This window comes from Hemiscyllium ocellatum, chromosome 3 (genome assembly GCF_020745735.1).
Source record: "Hemiscyllium ocellatum isolate sHemOce1 chromosome 3, sHemOce1.pat.X.cur, whole genome shotgun sequence".
Classification (NCBI taxonomy): domain Eukaryota; kingdom Metazoa; phylum Chordata; class Chondrichthyes; order Orectolobiformes; family Hemiscylliidae; genus Hemiscyllium; species Hemiscyllium ocellatum.
In genome coordinates, this window is record NC_083403.1 from 137,938,570 (window position 1) to 137,963,706 (window position 25,137).

At 42.0% G+C, this 25,137-nt stretch overlaps 1 protein-coding gene across 3 annotated transcripts in view; it reads left to right on the top strand.

Annotated features, from left to right (window-relative positions):
- Positions 1–25,137, top strand: part of ldah (lipid droplet associated hydrolase) — a 255,730-nt gene that overhangs the window by 214,097 nt on the left and 16,496 nt on the right. For all 3 annotated transcript variants that reach the window (XM_060853789.1, XM_060853778.1, XM_060853800.1), the window contains exon 5: positions 5,312–5,552. In XM_060853789.1, the coding sequence (XP_060709772.1) occupies positions 5,312–5,552 (241 nt within the window). The remainder of the gene's footprint in view (positions 1–5,311; positions 5,553–25,137) is intronic.

A 25,137-nucleotide genomic window follows, 5' to 3' on the forward strand; every position in this document is an offset into this window, starting at 1 on the left:
GTATTTCATGGGATAATTGAACATAACTATGATATATCTTCATGGTTTAAATTGATGTATACCTATAGATTACATTAGATTCCCTACAGTGTGGAAACAGGCCCGTCGGCCCAACAAGCCCACACCGACCCTCCGAAGAGTAATCCACCCAGTCTCGTTTGACTAATGCACTTAACACTAGGTGGCAATTTAACATAGCCAATTCACCTGACCCGCACATATTTAGACTGTGGAAGGAAACTGGAACACCCAGAGGAAACCCACGCAGACACAGGGAGAATGTGCAAACTCCACACAGACAGTCACCCAAGGCTGGAATCGAACCTGGGACCCTGGTACTGTGAGGCAGCAGTGCTAACCACTGAGCCACCGTGACATAGTTTTGGAAGAATATGCAATAATCAAAATAAGACAGTTATATGATATTCCCAATCTTACTTTACATGAGCTAACCAACCGTGAAATTCCAAGTTTAGTTTGTATTCTCATGAAGTTTTGAGAGTGATTCTCAAGTGCTTCCTAGAGATTCTCGAAATACTGAAATTGTGCTACGTTTTTAAGTTATGGCTTAAGGTTAAATTGTACTTAAAGAATCTATTTTTTCTGTTTTCTTCAGTGAGCATAGAACAGGGAGTAGGCCATTCAGTTTTTTGAGTTTGCTATGCCATTCACTTAGATCATGACTTGAATTGTTTTCTTTCCTCCCCTCCTTTGAAAGTATGCATTCCTTTCTGCAGAACGATTCTACGAAATGGTCTGCCTTTTGATTCTAACAGATCCTATCTGTTAGCTAACTCAGTACAACCCCAGCAATCAGGCTTGTACCTGGATCAGAATGTCTCAGCTACTGATTAGTTCAACCCGCCATGCCGCTGGTAAATTCTGAAAGAAGTGCAGCACTGATATGGTTTGTATTGGCTGTGTTTTGAGCTCTGTACGAAGATTAAATTGACAGCATTAATTGAAAGATCCAATTCAACTTCAGACATTGAAAATAATAGAAAATGAGAGCATTCTGTTCAAGATTTCTTCCATAAATACTTGCACTACATGTACTTTTTAAAAATAGATTTTGCTGAACCTCTTTCAATCTGCTCCAGCCTCTTCCTAAACCAAACAATAACAACTATTACTGCTTCCCGCTCTCTACTACCTGTAAAGATACAAGTTAAGAACATAATTTGGAGATGCCGGGTTGGACTGGGGTGGACAAAGTTAAAAATCACACGACACCACGTTATAGCCCAACAGGTTTATTTGAAAGGACTAGCTTTCGGATTGAGCGCTTCCAAATAAATCTGTTGGACTATAACCTGGTGTTGTGTGAAAGTTAAGAACAATCCCAACATTTATTTATAACTTCTTCCATCATTGGTTACAGAATAAGGCATGAAAAATGTTGTGTCACTATAGGCTTGCTAACCTATCAGGATTGCCATGGATTATCCAGGAGTGAAAGATAAATTTCAACCAAGTGAAACACAAGCAAATTTTAAAAATGAATGTGAAAACTTAAGATAAAGTAATTTGAAAGTGTAAACTGTTTGGTGAAATGACATATTGTGACTATTGTGCTGATGCGATATCAAGTGAGACTTTCTATTTACACAGCTTCAGCGGGGAGTGAAATTGCAGATGTTAATGCACAGCTTAGTTTCTGATGTGTGCTAGCAGTGGGTAAAACACTTCATGTAGAACATACCTCGATGAGAACACCCTATCATGCAGCTCTCTGGGATAATAATGAATCATGTTACCTAATTGTTACAAATCTGGATTATTAACTGTTTAACTTAAAGGACTTTGGGTCTTTCATATTAAAGTATATCAGTTTGGTTCAATTAGAAGACAAGGAATAATTCCACAAAGCAGCTGCATGATGATGAATGTAAACTGATTGGTGAAAAGGTGCTGCCCACATTCCATTACAGCCTTAAGCAATGTAAGCGAGTTTAGTTGAGCCTGTGTCTGCAGAATGCTGAATTTTACACACTGTAAAACTTAGCTTTTATGTATTGTACTCATTTGACTTCTAATGCACAATGTAAATTACAGTATTGTCCTTGAAGTAGCTATTTAAAATTCATCGATTACTATGAATTCCATGATTGTCAAATAACTTACATTCACATGAGTCTGTTTAATTGCTCTTCACTGCTTTTACATTCACCTTGTGCTCAGGAAGGTTGTTTCTTTTAGATTGAAACCTTATTGTCACATGTACTCAAGTACAGGAGTACAGTGAAAAGTACATAATGTCGCCACACGATGGGCCATCTTAAGTATAAAGGTACCTAGCTTTTTTGGCTGGATGTTTAGGAAGAAAACCCGTCTGTATAAGATATGGCTATTGGCTCTCACCTCTTTACAATTTTGCCCCCTTTCAAACTGCCGAGGATCACCCATTTCTTTTTATATAGCCTTTAATGCTGAAACAGCCATGGAAATAACTGTCATCCTCAGAGAACCAGCTCCGTAAGAGAGTTGTGAATGCCAGGATTGAGCAATTTTCTACTAGAATTGTTGTTCCATGTAACAAAGCTCAACAGCAACCCAATGTAGAACATTCTGTGGCCTCCAAGAGATCAAGTGTTTTCCTTCTGCCAAGGACATCATTGTTCTGAAAATCTGACTGCTTCATTGAAGTGAATAGCTTCCACTGCCTTAAACACTTAATTCACCTCATTTATTTTACATGTTCTTGTTCTCAAATAAAGCCAATTGGGTGTACTTTACCTAAAATATTTCTGTTCAGCTGGCTGGATTTTAAAGGTTCTACATTATGTTATTTGATAGCTTCATGAAAACGAGGACGTGTGGTAAAATTCGTCCAAAAGTGGTCCTGGTTACTTCAACCAAGATCATGTTAAAGCCAGGGGAAGGGAAAAGAACAAACCATTACGCGATCCTGTTTAGTTCACTGCCTAAAATGATGCATAGTGCTGTTGATTAAGTAAAATGCCTTGACCTCAATAATGCTGATTGCAGGACTCTATGAACAGACGGAAAGAAATTTTGATGAATGTGGCATTCTGTCAAATTGAACCACGGTTCACCATGAAGTATATCATTATGTTATCTTTGAAAAATGTAGAAGATTCTAACTGACATTTAATAGCTTAGTGTGCCAGCACAATGAGTTTTTTTTTAAAATAAGTACAACAAACTACGTCAGATATTTATCATAAGTAAGTACTGCATTTGATTAGTAGATTATTCAGTTTAATGAAATAGATTTTCACAATTTGCAGACCTTTTAAAATCAGTCAGTTGATCTGTTTCTTGAAAGCGGTTTACAGATGTACCTGATAGAAATGTAATAAATTGAAAAGTTCATTTTAATGAGTCTGTAAAATTGTCACTTGTGTTGCTTTCAGTCGTCAAATTTTTCAGGTTTTTATTGTAGTCCTCATTGTTGATGACGATGGCCATGGTGGGAAAAATGTTTCTTCTTATACACAGGTGTTTTTGTATCATATAAGATAAAATATTTCACTATTGAACAAAGAAACCTTGGAGTGCAGGTTCACAGCTCCTTGAAAGTGGAGTTGCAGGTAGATAGGATAGTGAAGAAGGTGTTTGGTACGCTTACCTTTAATGGTCAGTGCATTGTGTATAGGAGTTGAGAGGTCATGTTGCGGCTGTACAGGGCATTGGTTAAGTCATTGTTGGAATACTTCATGCAATTCCGGTTTCCCGCTATAGGAAGGATATTGTGAAACTTGAAAGGGTTCAGAAAAGATTTGCAAGGATGTTGGAAGAGTTGGAGGGTTTGAGCTATAGGGAGAGGCTGAATAGGCTGGGCTATCTTCCCTGGAGTTTTGGAGGCTAAGGGCTGACCTTATAGAGGGGCATGGATAGGGTAAATAGACAAGATCTTTTCCCTGGGGTGAGGGAGTCCAAAACTAGAGGGCATAGGTTTAAGGTGAGAAGGGAAAGGTATAAAAGGGATCTATGGGTCAACATTTTCACATTGGAAATGGTGTGTATATGGAATGAGCTGCCAGAGGAAGTGGTGGAGGCTAGTGCAATTACAACATTTAAAGTCATCTGGATGAATGAATGAGTTGTAAATGAATAAGAAGGGTTTAAAAGGATATGGACCAAGTGCTGGCAAATGGGATTAGATTAATTTAGGATATCTGGTCAGCATGGATAAGTTGGACGAGAATCAGACATTCTTTCCTCCGTCACCTCCTCTCACAATCCTTCTTTCCTCCCTCACGTCTTCTCACAATCCTTCTCTTCTCTGTCATCTCCTCTTCACCTCCCCTCTTCACCTCCCCTCTTAATCTTTCTCTCCTCCGTTACCTCCTCCCACAATCCTTCTCTCCTCCATTACCACCTCTCTCAATGCTTCTCTCCTCTATCACCTCCTCTCACAATCCTCCTCTCTTCTCCATCACCTCCTCTCACAGCCCTTCTCTCCTGTCTGTCACCTCTGACAGGTTTCCAGTCACTACCACTGGCCCAGCTCCTGCTCTCACTGAGAAGTCACAACAATCTTCAAACCTTCAAGCTAAGCCACAGTGGGAAAATGTTTGGGAAAGAATATGTTGGGGAAACTGTATTCTTTCAAGGTTATTGTTACTCCCTGGAAATAAAGGAAGAGATAATGCTACACAGATTATTTTCAAGAAATATTAGGCAAATAAATTAATATTAGAGCTATTGACCATAGTCTACTTTCTCCAACACTTTTATAGTTGTGGAGTTGTATTCCCTTTCCTTTTAGATTCTAAAGAAAGAAGCATGACAAACATTTTCCAAAACCATATGATGTAATGAGTTGTTTATTTGAAGATTTGTGTGTCATGGTGATCTTTCTGTGCCACTGAATGGGAACAAAAACTGAAAAGCAAAGGTTAAATATTTGGCCAACATTATCTAATTGAATAATGAATGCGATAGTGAAGCATAAATCGTGTTCCTCATTGGTTAAGCGAACATCGCTCGTGTTTGTTATTCTCCAACTGGATGGTCGCCATGTTGTTAAAGTTTACATCAAAGATGGAAAAGCCTGATCCTGAGTCTCTACACATTGTCTTTAGTGACAATACAATATACTCTCAATTAATAAGTTATGAACCATTCCTCTTTTGAATTTGACATCAGCTTTCAGTGTTACCAGGCTATTAGTTGGGCCAGTTGAGGTATTTCAGGCAGCCTGTAATTATCTGCAAAGGTTATTAATGTACCTGACAAACCTCACTTCATTTCAAAGGTAGAGGGAAACAAGGGCATTATTTCCACGCTTTGATATGGTGCCAGAGGCTTTACTCATTGGAGTTTTCTCTCACTGGTTCCACAGGTTCTGAAAGCAGTATTACTTTTTCCAACAATTGAACGCATGGCCGAGTCACCACAAGGCAAGCTTATGACACCAGTACTTTGCAAACTTCGCTTCCTGCTGTATGTTCCAATCTACTTCCTTTCTTTTCTGCCAGAAAGCGTCAAGGCCTCGTTGGTGAGGTGGGCGCTGCAGAGTCTACAGTCCCTGGATGAAAGTACTGTCTCTGCCTCTCTTAACCTCTTCAATGTGGATTGTGCAGGTGAGTTGACCTCCTTATTTTCTTTACTATGGAAATAGCCCACATTTTAATGACGTGATAATCTGCTCTCAAAAGCATTATTTTTCTGTCTGCGTTGCATACGCCATATATTGCAACACAAGATAAAGATTTCTAAAGCTAAGTAAGGTAACTGCATGTGTACAGTTTTGCCAAAGATGTAAAATTAGGTCTTGTTTATATGTTTCTTAGCTGTTGTTACTAAGTGTAGATTAGCATACGTTTTGGACAATTTGTCAAGAGGCTGCAGAAATCATTAATAAATAACTGCTGGAAAGCCCCTTCCTGTCTTGACAAGCCAAAGGCATCCCTTTGAATGGACTGGCCAACTTCAGACTTTTTTTTTAAAATGCTAAATTGCCATGACTTTAAGGGTAAAACGACACAGCTCAAGATTGTAAACACTTAATATTACCAAGTGATGAGTGAGTGTATTGTAATGCTGAGAAAATCCATGTGAACTTCTGGACTTTTTTAGACTCAACCACATAATGTGTAATGAAGCAAATTAGGTGGCTTTATCCAATCTAATTGGAATTGATAATAAACCTACAGAACTGGTCTTGGTGGATAGCCCTGTTTTCACCCATAATTAATGTCTGGAGCAGACTCTTGAAAATCCATAGTATTTTGCAGAATGATGCATTGACTACCTTAGACGCCTCATATTAATTTGAGCTGGAAATGTTCATCCTGTTATCTGATACATATGCTCCATATCAGTCCCAAAATCTGATCCTGGACCCAATTATTTCTCTGGAGAAAGGGGTCATCTGCAATGAATCACCATATAATTAAAGTAAGACTGATGTGTGCTTATACTCCAGGGCATTAAGCTTGACAATATGATGGAATTGGATTAACATTAGAAGAGATACAGCAATAAACCCAGGATGCTTGTTGCGCAAAGGAATGTGCAGGATTGGAAGAGACCCTGAGCTCCATCTGGCCTGACCCAAACACCATGTGTATCAATTGGACAGTGTTGTACAATCAAGCTGAGTAACTCAAAACTACTTTAATAGTTGTTGCCATTTCTTTCACCAGAAATGTTTCACCAAAAACAAAAGTAACAAAATACAGGGGATTAAAAAAGACACTGCTCATGCTGGTAATCACTTCAGAAGGGGTGCTGATGCTAAAGCATATTCATCAAGGCGATAACTAACTTTCTGGTTGGTTTTGTAAATGTATCATGTGCTGTAGATTTTCTACATTGTCTTACTTAGAGCATATCTCCTCCAGAACTTCCACACTATCCTTGCCCTTTTTCTGGCTCTGCAGGGAATTGCACACAGCCTTCCTGGTCTCCATTGTGGACTATACCAGATGGAAGTTTCCCAAAGCCCCTCTTAGATATAACCTCAACCCCCCTCATGGTTGATACCTGAATTCTGGACACTTGATACTGCCTCCATCATGCATTCGAATCATATAAATGGCAGGAAGCAGGGAATCAATGTAAGCAACAGAGTTTCGGATGAGCTTATGGCGAGTAGAGATGGTGAGGATAGCATTGCAGTAGTCTAGTCTAGAAGCAACAAAAACTTGAATCAGCAAAAGGATGAGCTCAACATTTGTTAAGGTTGCAAACAGAGCTGAAGCTCTAATTCTACTCCTTTGATAAGAGATTTTTATTTTTCCAACATCAATCATCCTAGTTGAGGAGGTGGCATAATGATAGAATCCCCACAGCGTGGAAACAGGCCATTTGGCCCAACAAATCCACCTACTCTCCAAAGAGTAACCCATCCAGCCTCATTGCCCTACCCTACATTTACCCCTGACCAATGCACTTAACTTACACATCCCTGAGCTCTGTGGGCAATTTAGCATGGCCAATTAAGTTCAGAAAAGATTTACAAGGATGTTGCCAGGGTTGGAGGATTTGAGCTTTTGGGAGAGGCTGAACAGGCTGGGGCTGTTTTCCCTTGAGTGTCAGAGGTTGAGGGGTGACCTTATGGAGGTTTATAAAATTATGAGGGGCATGGATAGGGTAAATAGGCAAAGTCTTTTCCCTGGGTTCGGGGAGTCCAGAACTAGAGGGCATAGATTTCGGTTGAGAGGGGAAAGATATAAAAGAAACCTAAGGGGCAACTTTTTCACGCAGATGGTGGTATGTGTATGGAATGAGCTGCCAGAGAAATTGGTAGAGGCTGGTACAATTGTAACATTTAAGAGGCATCTGGATGGGTATATGAATTGGAAGGGTTTGGAGGGATATGGGCCAGGTGCTGGCAGGTGGGACTAGATTGGGTTGGGATATCTGGTCGGCATGGACGGGATGGACTGAAGGGTCTGTTTCCCTGCTGTACATCTCTTTGACTCTAATTCACCTAACCTGCACATCTTTGGATTGTGGGAGGAAACCCACACAGTCACAGGGAGAATGTGCAAACTCCACAAAGACATAATATTGTCACTGTTCTAGTAATTTAGATCTCACCCATGGCAACTGGTGAATTTAAATTTAATTGCTAAATCTGGAGGGGTCTAGATTAGGGTGACACAGTGGCTGACTAGTTAGCACGCTGCCTCACAGAGCCAAGGACCCAATTCAGTTCCTGGCCCAGTGACTGTCTGTGTGGAGTTTGCACATTCTCCCCGTGTCTGTATGGGTTTCCTCCCACAATCCAATTATGTGCAGGTTAGGTGGATTGGCCATGCTAAATACCCCATAGTGTCCAGGGATGTGCAGGCTAGGTGGGTTAGCCATGTGAAATACAGGGTTACAGGAATAGGGTAGAGGGAGTGGGTCTGGGTGGGATGCTGTTCGGAGAGTCGGTGTGGACTCGTAAGCCAAAGAGTTGTGCATCTTCTCTGTCTGCTGTCTTTGTCTGCAGCAAATGGGACAGAAAATGCCATGGGGTGGGAACATGAGATACAGTGGGCAATGCTTAACATTGAGTTGACCACGACAGTACAAAACATTGTCTTACAAGATGGAAGACTGCTTTTATCATACTTCGCATTAATGTTGTCTGATTAAACAGCAAAACAGTTTTTAATTGATAATTTTAACATTGAAATAAGTCATCAGTTTCCTCTGCTTGCCACCATCCCTGGCCTTGTTTCTGCAGTAGAATTTTCACTGGGGAGAAAGATCCAACAGATTCTAATCTCAAAACGAGGATAACTTAATCCTGTTGTCAAATGACAGAATCACAGTGTGTTTGAAGACTAGCTTTTGTACACTGAGATTATCTTATCATGGTTTTTAGCTTTTTCCATTTCAGGCAGTTTGCTCAATAGAGTGCTCCATTAAGTTAATCTGTTAACTTGCTGGCTGACTGTCCTTAAAAAGATAAAGTGAATGTCACTATTTTAGCTTCTTACTCATTACTGCTGAACGAACACAGGAAGAGCTTCCTGGCACTCGGACTTCCTAGTTCTTACATCTTGGACCTTTTTAACTCTTTGTCTGCCTAGTTAAACATAGTAATGTCAATAGGAATTGGGTGATAAATTGTTAAAAGCTTTCTTAATGACACAGTCAATAAAACCAGTGGCAGAAGTGACCCTTGCCAAGCAGGTAGGTTTTGTAAGATATCCTGAGTCAGAGGTTTATATTACCAGGAGGAGGGAAAGGCCAATGCATGCGGCAGCACTTCCTGCTGTAAATGATCTGATCTCTTACTGTGTGCAGCAACCTATCTTTTCATTCATTAAATTTGCAATATTGCCTCTGCGTCTTTTCCCCCAGCCCTCTAAACATGCGAGTTCAGTACATGAATATGTTGGGTCGTGCTGCAAAATAGCCTCACGTCATAAATACACTCATGTACGGGACCTGCTCAAAATGATATTGCCCGATAAAATTCACTGGATACACTGGTGTTGGAATTTTCTGCTCCAGGGCAATCTCTGGTTCAGTTTCAGTGGGTTTTTAACAAACGTGTAAAACTAGATGAGCAGCACTTAGTGCAGTTCCTTTCTCAAGACGGAAAGAACAGAAATCTAAAAACAAAGTTAAATCTAAAAGTGTCTCTAGTTCCACTGGTACATTATAGTGGTCCTGCATCCCTTTGGTCTACTGAAGTTTGCTTACTACTGGTGAGGGCAGGCTAGAGCTCAGTTGAATCACAGATCAGTGGCCCCACACTCACATGAGGCATGGTCAGTCGGGTGACTAGTAGCCAATGATGTGGCAAAACTATTGAAAGAGTAGACAGTGAGAAATTGATGCAAATATGATGGATGGCCATAAAATATTGAATCATTCAAGAATCACTATCCCTCGATTTTCAGGGTGACGTCCACTCAGCGTTGCATGTTTCTGCTGTGGGTCTGCATGTGATAGAACTAATCCAGAATCTGATAGAAAAGGCCAGTTCCTGATCTGTAGGTCATTGGACACATATGAATGTCCCATGAGGCAGTGGGATCAGAGTCCAGGTTTTGCTTCCTTTCGTTCTGTGCCATTGTTTGGCCTCATCATACACATGTATGTGGCACAAGGCAAACAGGATGTCTCCTTCCTCATTCCCACTGCTCTGTTGTGGAGAATCAAATGTAAACCAGACAGCTCCTTATGTGGGGAAGAGGAAGGATATGGAAAGACGTCCTTAGAGTCTCTCAGATACCTCACAGGAGCTGGCTTGAGGAGCATTGACAACAAATACAGAAATTGCTGGTAAAACTCAGCAGGTCTGGCAGCATGGTTGGAGAGAACTGGAGGTAGTTCTCCAATTCTGAGGAAGGACCACTCGACCCGAAACATTAACTCTGATTTCTCTCCAAAGGTGCTACCAGACCAGCTTCGTGTTTCCAGCAATTTTTTGTTTCTGTTTTAAGCATCTGCAGTTCTTTCAGTTTTATTGAGGAGCATTGAAACTGTTCTCTTGCACTCAAATAGATGTTTGACATAAGCAAAACAAAAACCAAGAAAAGGAAGTAGCTTCTCTTCAGAATTAATTCATTAATTAAAGCATTAAATTATATTGTAGCTTCTAGTGAGATGATTATTATTTGTGATAGGATAATTGTTCTGCTTTTTAGTCTGAGCACCCCATGATTATAGAGAGAGTGCCAGTGAAGTGAATGGTGTTTTTTAAGATGAAATCCCCATTGATGGTATATATAAACACAAGTAAAAATAATTGCAAGAACAGGAATTTTGAATTTGCTAAAACCCTCTGATACAGCACCTGATGTACATAATGGAAAAGCATCAGCACAAATAGTGAAAAATGATACACTCCATCATAGACTTCAGTCATAAAATTCCCTGTTTGGATCACAACAACACAGTAAATAAAGAGTTTTGATGCAAAGTGAACTCCTAATGTGACATTCATTACCAATCTGCCGAATTCACCATTGACAGTGACTCCCCACGTATAACAGTTTGATAGATTGCTTTCCAGTGTCACAAATAAAAAATAAATCGTGCTGGAAAAGCTCAGCAGGTCTGGCAGCATTTGTGGAGAAAGAAAGAGAATTCATGTTTTGAGTCGAATGTGACTCTTCCTTGGGACTAAGACAGATGTCGGGAAAGTGATGGGTTTTCAATCGCTAGAAATAGGTGAGAAAGGACAATTAGAACAAAGGGAAAGTTAGATGGCAAAGGCCAAGAATCACAGGAGAAAATCAAAGCGAGTTGCATTGGTTATGGAGAAATGAGAAAGTTGGTGTCAGCAAAATGTAGGTTGGCTGTACTGAAAACCCTAACAGTGGGACACAGTTAAAACATGGTGGAGGATGAACTTCAGGTTTTGAAGTTGCTGAACTGAACGTTGTGTCTAAAAAGCTTTGAAGTGCCGAAGTAGGCAATAAGTTGTTGTTCCTCCAGCTTGTTTGGGACTTTGCTGGAAGACGATAGCAAATCTAGGACAGAAATATAAAATGTGAGGGCAGGATGCTGTGGGTGATGCTTGTTTCTGGAGAAATTAGAACATGAATCAAAACAGACAGAGCAACTAGTGTAATGGTCCATATCACTGTCCTGTATCATAAACTACTATCTTATACCATAGTGAATACAGCATTTCGTCCTGTAGACCACCATGAATAAAAAAATTCAGGTGTTATACGGCAACAGCAATTCGGATATTTGCTGCAGAAAATCCCTAAGGGTGGTATAAACTGGATTGACAGTTAGATTTTGAGATTTATAAAATATAGCAAAAACTGAAATGAACATGGAATCAAGAATTTATGAATTACATGACTGATGTTACCCAATAATTTATTTTTGGTAAAATAAACCTGTATTTATATAGCATCATCTTGGGATATATAATTCACAGCCAAGGAATTGCTTTTGTGGTGTAACTAAATCTTTGTTGGTTTTGAGATTAACGTGACAGCCAGTTTCCAAATGGCTGAAATCAGAAACCTGATAACAGCCAGTTATTTTTGAAGGTGTCATATTAGCCAGTATGCCAAATGAGCCCCCTGCTATTCTTCAAATAACACCTGAATAGTTTCAGTTTAGTCAATTATCCAGAAACCCATTCCCCTGACAGTGCAGCACTCCTACAGTAGTATACATTGGTGTCTTCAATTCCCCAGGAATAGAATCCGACCCCTGACCTTCACACTCTGAGACAAAAAGGCTGCTTCGGGCCAAGCGTCATGATTTGGAGATGCCGGTGTTGGACTGGGGTGTACAAAGTTAAAAATCACACAACACCAGGTTATTGTCCAACAGGTTTAATTGGAAGCACTAGCTTTTGGAGTGACACACCTTTATCACAACCACCTGATGAAGGAGCAGCATTCCAAAAGCCAGTGCTTCCAATTAAACCTGTGTGATTTTAACTCTGGCCAAGTGGATATTTAATTGGAAACTAATGATTTAGAATTAGGTTTTATTGTCACAGGTAGGAGAAAGTGAGGACTGCAGATGCTGGAGATCAGAGCTGAAAATGTGTTGCTGGAAAAGTGCAGCAGGTCAGGCAGCATCCAAGGAACAGGAGATTCGATGTTTTGGGCATAAGCCCTTCTTCAGGAATGAGGAAAGTGTGTCCAGCAGGCTAAGATAAAAGGTACTCAAGTACAGAAAAGCATGTGAAAAGTGTACAAAGTTGCCACTTCTGGTGCCATCTTAGGTTTAACTTAGAACGATAAAGAAATAAAATTAAAAAGTTAAGCATTACAGTCCTTGTAAAGCAGAGAAAGGAAAAGTAAAGCAGATGAGTTCCGTGCTCGGCTTCACCCCCCGGCCTGGAATCTGCCCTGTGTGTTACCAGGTATCCTCACTGTGTAAAAGATATTGTGAATAGTGTAAATTACTTTCCTTCCTGATCACTGTTCTCTTGATTTTCACTTGTCTGGTCTAAAAACTATTAAATCTGTGACAAGAACAGGTTTGAGAGTTTTGCGGCAGAAATTTTGAATTCTGAGCCACAGAGAGCGAAGGAGAAATCCCAGCCCCCAGAACACCACTTGAAGCTGTCAGCGCATCATCCGCTGAAACTGCAGAGTTTTGATAGCACTTTCCTTGTTAAAAGCTTTTTAGAGACCAGATGACCTGGTGTCCTGACACCGACTTTAATATGCTTCCTCAGTGCAGGTGCAGTGATCACAAAACCGCAGAAGGAATGCCTGTCTGGGCTGTGGACCTTGCAATCAATCTCATTCCTTTGCGCTGGCTCTTTGATTCTTATCTCTCATCTGTGGCTAGTTAGTTGCATGGAATGCTGTATAAGATACTGTGAATTATCTTGCCACACACCAATTCAACTGTTTAGGGTTTGATAGGAGTTTGAAAACTGAACAGAGAGTTGTTTTTTATCCAAACTACCTAATTGCTGTACGTAAAACCTTTTGAGCATCGAAATATTGATTCCAGCTTTCCAAAAATTTGTTTTTCTGATCTGTAAAATGATGTTGTTTTAATTCTAAATAACAGGCTTAGAGAAATTATTCTAATTCCTCATTCTTAAATGAGCAACCTTTAAATAATCCAAATATGTATTTCTGTCCTCCCCATCAGCTTTGGTTCTAAAACATAATCATTAAATCGTTAAGCTTGAGTGGAATGTTGTCCAGACCATTAAGCTTCAGCACTGAATTGTAGATGTTAAAACAACTTCCTCTTGCTGAAAAAATGATGGTGTTGAGGAAGAAGGGATCTAGAAGATTGTAGATTGCCTTCATAATGACGTCTGTCAGGACTGGAGAATTGAGGAGAGATTGGAGAGGTTGGGGTTGTTTATCTTGGAGCAGAGAAGTCTGAGGTATGAAGTGATGGTGATATACCAGATTGTGAGGGTGGCAATAGAGCAGACAGGGGGGACCTAGTTCCCTTGGCAGAGTTCAAGAACCAAGGGTCATAGATTCAAGTAAAGTGGCGGAAGGATTAGAAGGGACATGAGGAAAAAGCCTTTTTATGCAGAGAGTAGTGGGTGTCTTGAATTCATTGCCTTAGTTGGTGGTGGAGGCAGAGACCCTAAACTCTTTTAAAAAGGACCTGGATCCGCAGTGTAAATGCTGTAAGCTGCAGGGCTATGGGTTGTGTGCAAGTAGGGTATCTGGGTGTCTTTGAGTCATCATAGACAAGATGGGCTGAATGGCCACCTGTGTTGTATCACGTCTGTGGTTCTATCTATAAAACACAATTGGCCATTTTTGGCCGCAGTACAGAATGTGATTGACTGTTTTGTGATGACACATATGGGGCTGAATTTCCTCAGTACTCCACCAGCTCCACTGATATGACATCGAGTGAAGTTACAGCACTGGTACAGTAGAGAGCCAGAGAAAATTCACCCACCCCATGGACTGCCAAAAAAACCAGGTTCATTCGATACTTACAGGGTGAACCCGCAATTGCCATGGTGGGTTTCTGTTCATTCAGCAAAGTAAAGCAGCTAAAGTTGCCCGCACGTCCCAGGGCAGTCAGGAATCTGTCAGCTTCTGTCTTCAACCAAAGATGTTCTTCAGCACCACCGGACAGGCAAATATGTGATTTGACTATCTCACGTGCTCTTTGATTGTGGTTTTAACCTCAGGACTTAGATTTTAACTCTGTGCACTTCCTGGTATTGGCTAGGCCAAGCAAAGAGCGAGAGGACAGGAACATTTTACAGGGCTGGACAAATGTCAGGCAAACATTGCTTTAAGTATTGAGATCTGGCACCTGCTTCTTTGCCCCGGCTGAGTGTACTCGCACAGCTTTGAAGATACCTCAGAGCTTTTTGACTTTTAATCTTCATTTCCCATCTGACAGCTTTCACAGCAGTGTAGGAGCAGTTTTTGCAGCTTTACTTTGGAAGTCCAATGAGGAGTAAAAGGAGCAGATCCTGAAAGGAAAGCAGCAGCCTTTTCTACAGCCACCTACATTGGTCAGAGTGGATGAACACAGGGCTCCTGCTTGCACCCATCACCATATAAAGGCAGGCCATCAACTTCCTCAGCATTACCAGGCACCACTACCTCAGGCAGGTCATAGAGTAATACAGCATGGAACCAGGTCCTTCAGCCCAAATTGGTCTGTGTTGACCATGGTGCCCACTCAGCTAGTTCCAACTGCCCACGTTTGGTCCATATCCCTCTAAACCCTCCCCATCCAAATATTTTTTTTAAATATTGCTATTGTACCTGCCACAGCCACTTTCTCTGACAGCCCATTCCATACACACCACTCTATAGATGCAATAGATTCTTCATGACAGATAAGGGCTGTGTCTTACAGACATGGCTGATGATACCTTGGAGTGGCCCTATGCCTAATGAGCAGAAAAGTCACAAAAGAAGCCAAGTGAGCACAAAATTGGACTCAGGCAAGCTACCTGGACACTGAAGATCAGATGTAAGTGTGTAGACAATCTTCAGGATGCACTGGCAAACGTTTTGAGAATGATATTGCACCTCTTTTTTAATCATTCACGGGATCTGGAAGTCTCTGGCTAGGTCAGCATTTATTGCCCATCCTTAATTGCCTATGGGCAGTTGAGAGTCAAGTACATTGCTGTGGGTCTGGAGTTACATGTAGGCCAGACCAGGTAAGGATGGCAGTTTCCTTCCCTAAAAGCCCATTAGTGACCAGATGGATTTTTCTGACAATTGGCAATGTTTTAATGGTCATCATCAGACTCTTACTCCCAGATTTGTTTTTATTGAACTCAAACTCCACTACCTGTCATGGCAAGATTCGAACCCAGGTCCCCAGATCATTACCTGGATCTCTTTTAACAATGTTGCGCACTAGAGAGTGTTGAAGCTTCATGGGAAGAAAGGCAGTGAATGTTTTATAACTTCAGCAAGTCAGCGGAGGAGTCCCAAATATCGACATTCCTGTAGCCACACAAAGGATGCCTAGGAATGCCTCATTCATCCTCATTTCAGTTCATCAGAAGCAGTACAGATATCTGGCACAGCATTCAGGTCCTTGCCCCATTCCTGTTGCCAGCGCAAAGCAGTCCCACAATCAGCAATCCACTCCTTTCTCACATATCCATTGCACATATTTTACTCATGTCTTATTGACATGACAATATAACACGGTATAAAATATTCTAGTGAAAGCTCTTGTGCAACAGCAAATCCTTTATCTTTCTTATTCTACTGCTCATACAGTAGAATGGCATAGTTAGAGACAGGCTGCTTGCTCCCCTGCCCAGTGTTGGCATTGGACGCATTCAGGAGTTGATCAGGCCAAGAGGATGAGAGGCAGCAGTACCCCCATGGCTGATAGACCAGGACCAAGCCGCCTGGAATGGAAACACTTTGACAGCATTTGCAATTCCATGTGCAGGTCATTCTGCTGTAACGCACGTTTTGTTAGCACGAATTGGCGATAACGCAATTGACCAATTGTGAACGTGGTTTGGATAACGTGAACTTTCCACTGACCAGGTATAACGATTTTCTATTAGCAATCTTCTACAGCTGTTTTCTGTAGTGCTAGGTTGCAGGGGAACACAACTGCCACGTTATAGCAGAACGACCTGTACAATTTCTCCATCTTCCTGACTGGTTAGCAATTGGGAAGTACTTTGCCATTTTTCAATGAGATACCAAGCATCCAAGGCAAAATCTTCCTCCATTCTGTTTGAGGTAGCATTCCAAGTGTGCAAACTAATGGAGATATAAACTCAGGTCAAATGGCTTTTGAGTCAAAGGTTACACATTGAATCCTCACTCGGACTTCGGCAGTTAATCAAGATTGAATTCTCGGTGTAGAGGTGATGCTTTGGTAAAGCATTGTTGAGATGTTCTCTTTGCAGTGTGATACACTAAAGCCCTCTCTACCTGTCGAGGAAACCACAAAAGATCCCATGACAATATTTGAAGCAAAGCAGAGCACTCTCCAGTGTTCAGATCTCCAATTATCTCCAAATCAACTTCAGCAAAAAAATGGTGAACTGATCATTTGACTGATACACTGTTTATGGGACATAGCTGTGCAAAACATTGGTTACCACATTTGCCTGTGCAAGTCACTGCTTCAACAACCAACTTAAGGACCTCAAATGGTGAGAGTGTGGGAAGACTATCCACAGGCTAATTTGGGATGGTGGCAGGGAGATGATGGGATCCCCAAACACCACAGGTTATGTCTAATTCAATGTCCCCTCCACCTCAAAATTTGCAATGTGGGAAAGTATAAAATACTGCCCACAATGACGATAAAATCAACTGAAAACTTTAATTTCATCAACATCAATGTCAGCTCACCTCAATGACTGTTTGCTCATAAATATGCAGAACTGAATAAAGTCATCTTTATTGTTGCAGTTTTTGTCCTAATAAGTGAACATCAGAATTTGGTTCCCTCCAGTGAACTCTTTCAAACATTTAGTCTTTCTCCCACTAGAAAAGGAAACTACAGAGACTACTCAAAAGGTCAAGCTGTTTCTCTGATAAGGACAGATTTGTTGAGGTTTTAGATTGTGGGCCCTTCACCAGGAAAGTCTGAAACACACTGGGGGCTGTTTGTTGTTGCCAGGTTCCCAATTTGGTGAGCACCTGCTCACCCAACCAATGGATACAGCAGGAGGCACTATCCATTCTTGTGGAAAGGTCTTATTTCCATAAGATAAGTAGGGTACCAACACACATCGGTGCTTGTAAGTGGATTGCCATTTGGAGTAACAGGAAATCTGATGGGCCAGAGCCATGTAAAAGCAACCACGAGTCTCTGTCATGCTGTGGCAGGGCTGGTGTTGGACTGGGGTGGACAAAGTTAAAAGTCACACAACATCAGGTTATAGTACAATAGGTTTATTTGGAGGCACAAGCTTTTGGAGCGCTGCTCCTTCATCAGGTGAAAGAGCAGAACTCCGAAAGCTAGTGCTTCCAAATAAAGCTGTTGCACTATAACCTGGTGTTGTGTGATTTTTAACTAACCTCTATGGTAGGCAACAAGATATTGTGCAAGATCCAGAATCCTCCAGTGCACATGTTCATAGAAGCAGTGAGCAACCAAAAGGGAAGACCAGTGCCCGGCCTGTTAGCCTCACTAATGTGAATAGATAGTTGAATACGTCAATGACAGCAGCACTGTGTGTAGTAAAAGAAGAAACTTCAAATCTGACCAAGAAAAATGTATGCTTTCATGCAAGCTGGGTAACAGTGACAAGATCAGCATTTGTTGCCCACCCGATATGTCCTGAACTGAATAACCTGCTGACCCATTTCAGACAGCAGTCCAGAGGTAACCATGTAACTGCGGCTGAAGTCGCTGTCTGTCAAACTAGGTAGAGATGGCAGATTTCCTTCCCTTAAAGAAATTAGTGAACCAGATGGCAACTCACAGTTGTTTTCTATCACCATTAGTGAGGCTAGCTTATATATATATATATATAATATATATGTAAATATATATATAGAGTGAACTCGTTGGGCCGAAGTTTCCATAATGTAGGGAAACTAATTGCTGTACCATTAGGAGCAATGCCTTCACTTGCCTAGGCTCCAAGCTCTGGAATTTCCTCCCTACATCCTGGTACCTCACTTTCCTCCTTTAAGGCATTCCTTTGAACCTACTGTGGGCAGGTTTTTTGATTCACTGGCATAATATCTCCTTTTGGAGGTCAGAGTCAAACTTTGTCTATAGCATTCCTGTGAAGCATCATCTGACTTTTAAAGGTAATTCACAAGTAAAGGTTGTATTGCCAATGATTGCATAGAAGCATCTCTTTATGTAATCATGAACTACAGGGTGGCTGATGCTGTCAGCTTGGAAAGAGCTTGAAGCAAGGAAGGGCTGAAGTCACTTAACTGACACCCCTCAAACACTGTCCAATGCCTACAGGCATGAGTCAGAGAGTGATGAAATAGTCTCTATCTGTCTGGATGGATACAGCTCTAACAATACCAATCAGAACAAACCAGTTTGTTTCATTTCTGGTCTTATTAAGTACGTTTTGCCAGATAGAGTCATAGAGATGTACAGCATGGAACCAGACCCTTCGGTCCAACCCGTCCATGCTGACCAGATATCCCAACCCAATCAAATCCCACCTGCCACCACCTGGCGCATATCCCACCATACCCTTCCTATTCATATACCTGTCCAAATGCCTCTTAAATGTTGCAATTGTACCAGCTTTCACCACTTCCTCTGGCAGCTCATTCCATACCTGTACCACCCTCTGGGTGAAAAAGTTGCCCCTTAAGTCTCTTTTATATCTTTCCCCTCTCACCCTAAACCTATGCCCTCTAGTTCTGGACTCCCCAACCCCAGGGAAAAAACTATGCCTATTTACCCTATCTATGCCCTCCATAATTTTGTAAGCCTCTATAAGGTCACCCCTCAGCCTCCGATGCTCCAGGGAAAACAGCCCCAGCATGTTCAGCCTCTCCCTATAGCTCAAATCCTCCAACCCTGGCAACATCCTTGTAAATTGCACTGAAGTAACTCATCAAGGCTTCTTGGTGAGATTTTCAAAACCCGTGATCTTCACCAACCAGAAAGGTAAAGACAGCAGGTGCATTGAAACACCAACAATTGCAAGTGACCATCCAACTCTCATACCAGCCTGGTTTGAATATGTATCATTGTTACCAGAATAAATTCCTGCCAGTATTAAACTATGAGGACATTTTCACCACACAACCTAGAACAGTTCAAGCAACACGTCCACCATTAGATTGAAACTTCATATGTTATCCTCAAAGAGATGGACCATCAGGGTTAATGTTCATTCTGACCATCATTGGACAAATTCCAGAAAATTTTCTTTAGACCTATTTAACGGATAGCTGTAAAGATAAAGACTTTTTTTTACACCAAACATTCTTTCCTTAAGCTGAGACCTGAAAGTGATGTCTATCCTTTTACTACAATACTTCAAACTGCAATGAGGCTTTTGGTCCAATGCTAATTTCTACATTCTTGAAATAATCCATTTGCAAGTGATATGTTCAGGTTGAATGAACAAGCAATACGTATCCACTGTTTGAGCTTCCTAACCATGTTCATCTTCCAAAGGTCAATGCTCCCAACCAACCTAACATTCTCAGACCATTTTCTCCCCGTTCAACCTTCACATTGTCAGTTAGTGAGGCCCACTGCACTCCTCCATTCAAATAATTACTGATCCATTCAGAACAAACCACTATTGCCACTGAGTCTGCAAATGTCACTTGACTGAAATGGCACAGCGAGAAGGTTAAGTTCTCGAAAGGAGCTGTCTCTGCGCATGTTTACTCTCATCCATGGTTGACTCCAAACTGTAATTGTATGTGGATCTGATCTTAAAGTAATTGAGCTTAATCCTAATTATAATGTGAAATAAAGCAAAAGTAGAAATCTTTTTTTCCTATGTAAATGTAGCAATTATGACCTTGTGTAGGATTGTTCTGAGAAGTTATTATTTCGGTTATCATCATTGTTCACAGATATTGGGAGTGGACAGGAGGATAATGAAGCAGTATCTAAGCAGGATATACAAGACATAATCAGAAAAGACCACTGTAGAGTTCTTGTGCAGTTTTTGCCATCAGATAGACCTTTTGTAAACAAAGCAAATTGCACCGATTGGTTATTTTCGAAAGTCATCTGTTGGTCCCTGGTGCATGCTTCTGACTTGACTGATGGGAATAGAACAATGAGTTATGAAGATTTTCAGTCCTCAATGTGAAATAATCATCCCAAGTTATAAACAAAGTTTGGATGGTGGGTCGGTAATTGGTCGGTCAACCTTCAGTTCAGCTCTAAAGGCTCAAGAGGCTACAGTATTGAAGCTTCTAAGAACAAACAGCATTCACTTTCCATATTGGAATACTTAAGGTAAAATAGATACAGCAATTTTAATATTCCTGATCATAAGACACCACATTTTAAAGGTAGGTTGGAATAATTAGCTCAGCACTGTGAACATTTAATTTTACGTGTTTAGTCTGTATTTGTTCTCAAGCAATGAGCCACCTTGGTCCTTTCAAGGCATGCACGACAATACAGGCATTCAGGGCTCTCAAATTGCTTCTGCCACTAATGAAATGTTTCTACTGTGAAACAGAAGCTAAGTGGTGTTTCAATAGTGTGACACCCGCTGCTCAAACATCGCTAATGAATTCCATTAAAACATAAATATAAATCACCAAACTTAAGCAGAGGGAAATCACTGTGTTGCTTACTCCAAAACCAAGTACAGGTATGTGTACAGTGGCAGTACCATATGTTTAAGATATGCTGTTGTTTAATGTCATGTGTTATTTTTGACTGTTTTTTGTATATTGCTTCTTTTTCAGTTCTAAACTCCAAAGGTCATATTTAATCTTTTATTTGTATGAAGCTCATATTTAATCTTGTTAATTGACAAAGGACTCATATTTTTTAATTATCTTCCGTTCTCTGATCAATAATGTGAAACAAATGTTTGAGCAGAGGAAACCTTTCATTGGCTAAATGCCATTTTATAAAACACTGTAGGGAAGCAACTTCTTTAAGAGCATTCTTATGGTCAGACTAACGCAACACAGATTCGTGACAGAGGGACACCTCTTCTGACTGTAAACTATCCATCTGCTTTGTCCAGAATCGGAGTTTATTACAACACAAGTTACTCTGCTAAAAGAAATCTTTAGGGCAGTTTGTTGTAGCAACAAAAAGATTTTGAAACTGCAATCTATCCTTGGACCTTGAGGGCTCAATAACTTGAGGGTTTGTTTATATCATGCAATTCATCTTACAATTGTCAGCCTAAAAGTACAGAATAATTTGATCTGTTTTGAAAATGAGCAAATTCCTCACTCTAAGGAAAATGGGCAACGGATTTTCACTGTCTGCGTTAGAGCAGGCAGCACGTTGAAAATCCACTTCATTGTTGTATCTCAGAGGGAATGTAATTTTGAATAAAATGAGTGGTTTTAGTCCACTGTTTCTCACTGAAATCTTATCATAACCAAAGCCAATTACAGTGTAGCTTATGTATTAAAGACCCACTATCTGTATTGTCCGGTGAAATCCAAATGAATATGCTTCCTTAGGATGTGGAATCTCCCTTTAAGAAATGTTCGTCATCTTGGACATTTGACAAGGTGTAGAGTTGATTCAAAAGCCAAAATTGCTGGTGAAATTCAGCAGGGCAGCACCTCTGGCAAGAAGGCAAAGTTAATGTTTCAAGTTTGGTGACTCTTTATTAGAACGAATTATAATTAGTTCACCTTTCAAGTCTCTGGGCTAGTGTCAGACAGTCATAACCCAAACATATAAATTTTATGAACAAAAACAGGGCAGTAGATTATTTTCTGAACGGCGATTGATTGGGAAGGGAGAGGTGCAAAGAGACCTGGGTGTCCTTATATACCAGAATCGAAGAGTGCGGTGGTGGAAAAACACATCCAGTCAGGCAGCATCCGAGGAGCAGGAGAGTCGACATTTTGAGCATAGGTTCTTCATCAGGAATGACGAGGTGGCCTTGGGGGGGGGGGGGGGGTGGGGGGGGGGGGTGTTGAGACATAAATGGGATGGGGTGGAGCTGAGGGGAAGGTAGCTTGAAATGCGATAGGTTGATGAAGGTAGGGGTGAAGGTGTTAAGTTGGAGAGGATGGTGCAGCAGATAGGTTGGAGGGAAGATGGAACAGGTAGGACAGTTCAGGAGGTGGTGCTGAGTTAGAAGGTTGGATCTGGGATGAGGTGAGGGGAGGGAAGATGAAGAAACTGGTGAAATCCACATTGATCCCATGTGTTTGGAGGACCCCAAGGTGGAAGATAAGGCGTTCTTTCTCCAGGCATCGGGTAGCCCGAGTTTGGCGGTGGAGGAGGCCCAGGACTTGCATGTCCTTGACGGGGTTTGGGGCAGGGGGAGTGCAGTTAAAGTGTTCGACCATTGGGCAATGAGGTTGTTTAGTGCGTGTGCCCCAGAGATGTTTCCTGAAACATTCCACAAGTTAGCTTCCTGTCTCCCTAATGTAGAGGAGACCACACTGAGAGAAACGGACATAGTAGATGACATGTGTGGAAGGTAAATCTGAATCGGATGTGGAAGGACCCTTTCGGGCCTTGGACAGAGGTGTGGACGTAGGTTTTGCACTTCTTGCGGTGGCGAAGGAAGGTGCCTGTGGGGTGGGTGGGTTGGTGGAGGCTGTGGACCTAACGAAGGAGTCACAGAAGAAATAATCTCTCCGGAATGCAGATAGGGGTGGGGAGGGAAATATATGTAGGTGGCGGAAATGGCAGAGGATAATGTGATGTATCTGGAGGTTGGTGAGGTGGAAGGTGAGGACCAGAGAAATTCTGTCCTTGTTGTGATTGGAGGGATGGAGTTCAAGGGAGGAGGTGCGGGAAGTGGAGGAGATGCATTGGAGGGCATCATTGACCACGTGGGAGGGAAAATTGCAGTCTTTTAAGAAGGAGGCCACCTGGGATGTTCAGTGGTGCAGTTTGTTCTCCTGGGAGCAGATGTGGCAGAAGCAAAGGAATTGTGAACAAGAGATTGCGTTTTTACAGGAGGCAGGGTGGGAGGAGGTATAGTCCAGGTAGCTGTGGGAGTCAGTGGGCTTGTAGATGACATGTTGAGTCTATCACCAGAAATGGAGATGGAGAGGTCCAGGAAGGGGAGGGAGTTGTCCAATATGGTCCAGGTGAACTTGAGGTCAGGGTAGAAGTTGTTTTAGAAGTTGATAAACTGTTCAACCTCATTGTGGGAGCATGAGGTGGGCCTGATACAGTCATCGATGCAACAAAGGAGAAGATGTGGAATGGTGCCGGTGTAACTGCAGAAGATTGACTGTTCCACATACCTGACGAAGAGGCGGGCATAGCTGGGACCCATGCGGGTGCCCGTGGCTACCCCTTTGGTCTTGAGGAAGTGGGGGGATTTGGAGGGAAAATTGTTGAGGGTGAGGACTAGTTCAGCCAATCAGATGAAAGTGTCAGTGGAAGGGCACTGATTGGGTCAGCAGGAGGAGAGGAAATGGAGGGCTTGGAGGCCTTTGTCATGTGGATGGATGTGTACAGGGACTGGATGTCCATGATGAAGATAAGGCGTTGGGCACTGGGGAAACAAAAGTCCTGGAGAAGATGGAGGCCCTGGGTGGTGTCCCAAACATATGTGGGAAGATCTTGGACCAAAGGAGACAGAATGGTCTCAAGGTATGTGAAGGTAAGTTCGGTGGGCAGGAGCTGGGTGAGATGATGGGTTGACCGGGGCAGTCAGGTTTGTGAATTTTGCATAGGAGATAGAACCAGGCGGTGCAGGGTCCTGCTCTATGAGTTTGGAGGCTGTTTTCTCAGGAGGCAGGCAGGAAGAGGTGTAGACCAAGTAGCTGTGGGAGTCAGGGGGTTTGTTTACAAGAGGCAGGGTGGGAGGACATGTAGCTACAGGAGGCAGGGTACACACACTAAGCAACCCCAACGCTTTGTGGTCACACACTTTAACTTGCTCTCTCACTCCCTCAAACGTCTCATCTTCTGCCTTGGGACCCTCCAACCCCATGTGTTCAATGTGGAGTTCACCAGTTTCCTTATTTCCCTTCCCCCCACCTTATCCCAAATCCAATCTTCTAACTCAGCACTGCCCTCTTGAACTGTCCTATCTGTCCATCTTCCTTCCCACCTATCCGCTGCATCCTCTTCTCTGATCTATCACCTTCACAACTACTTCCCCCCAGCCCCACCCCGCTCCCATTTATCTCTCAGCCCCCTTGGGCCACCTCCTCATTCCTGATGAAGAGCTTATGCTCAAAACATCGACTCTCCTGCTCCCCGGAGGCTGCCTGACCGGCTGTAGTTTTCCACACTCTTTGACTCAGACCTCCAGCATCGGAAGTCCTCACTTTCCCCCGTCCTTATATTCCAGTTGCTGAAAGTAAACGTGCAGCTGCAGCAGATGGTAAAGAAGATAAGTAGTATGTTGACCTTCATAGTGGGAGAATTCAAGTACAGGAGCTGGAATGTCTTGCTGCGGTTGGACAAAGCCTTGGTGAGACCTGACCTGGAGTTTCGGTTTCCTTATCTGAGGAGGATGTTCTGGTCGAGGTGGAAGTATAATGAATCCTGGGATGGCAGAACTGACACACGAAGAGAGACTGGATCAGTGAGGACAACATTCCCTGAGAAAAATTGGGTTTGGAATCTCATTGAAACCTGTATAGTTCTCGCAGGATTAAACAGGATAAACACAGCAAGCATGTTTCCGATGACTGAGGAGTCCCGAACTGGGGTCGCACT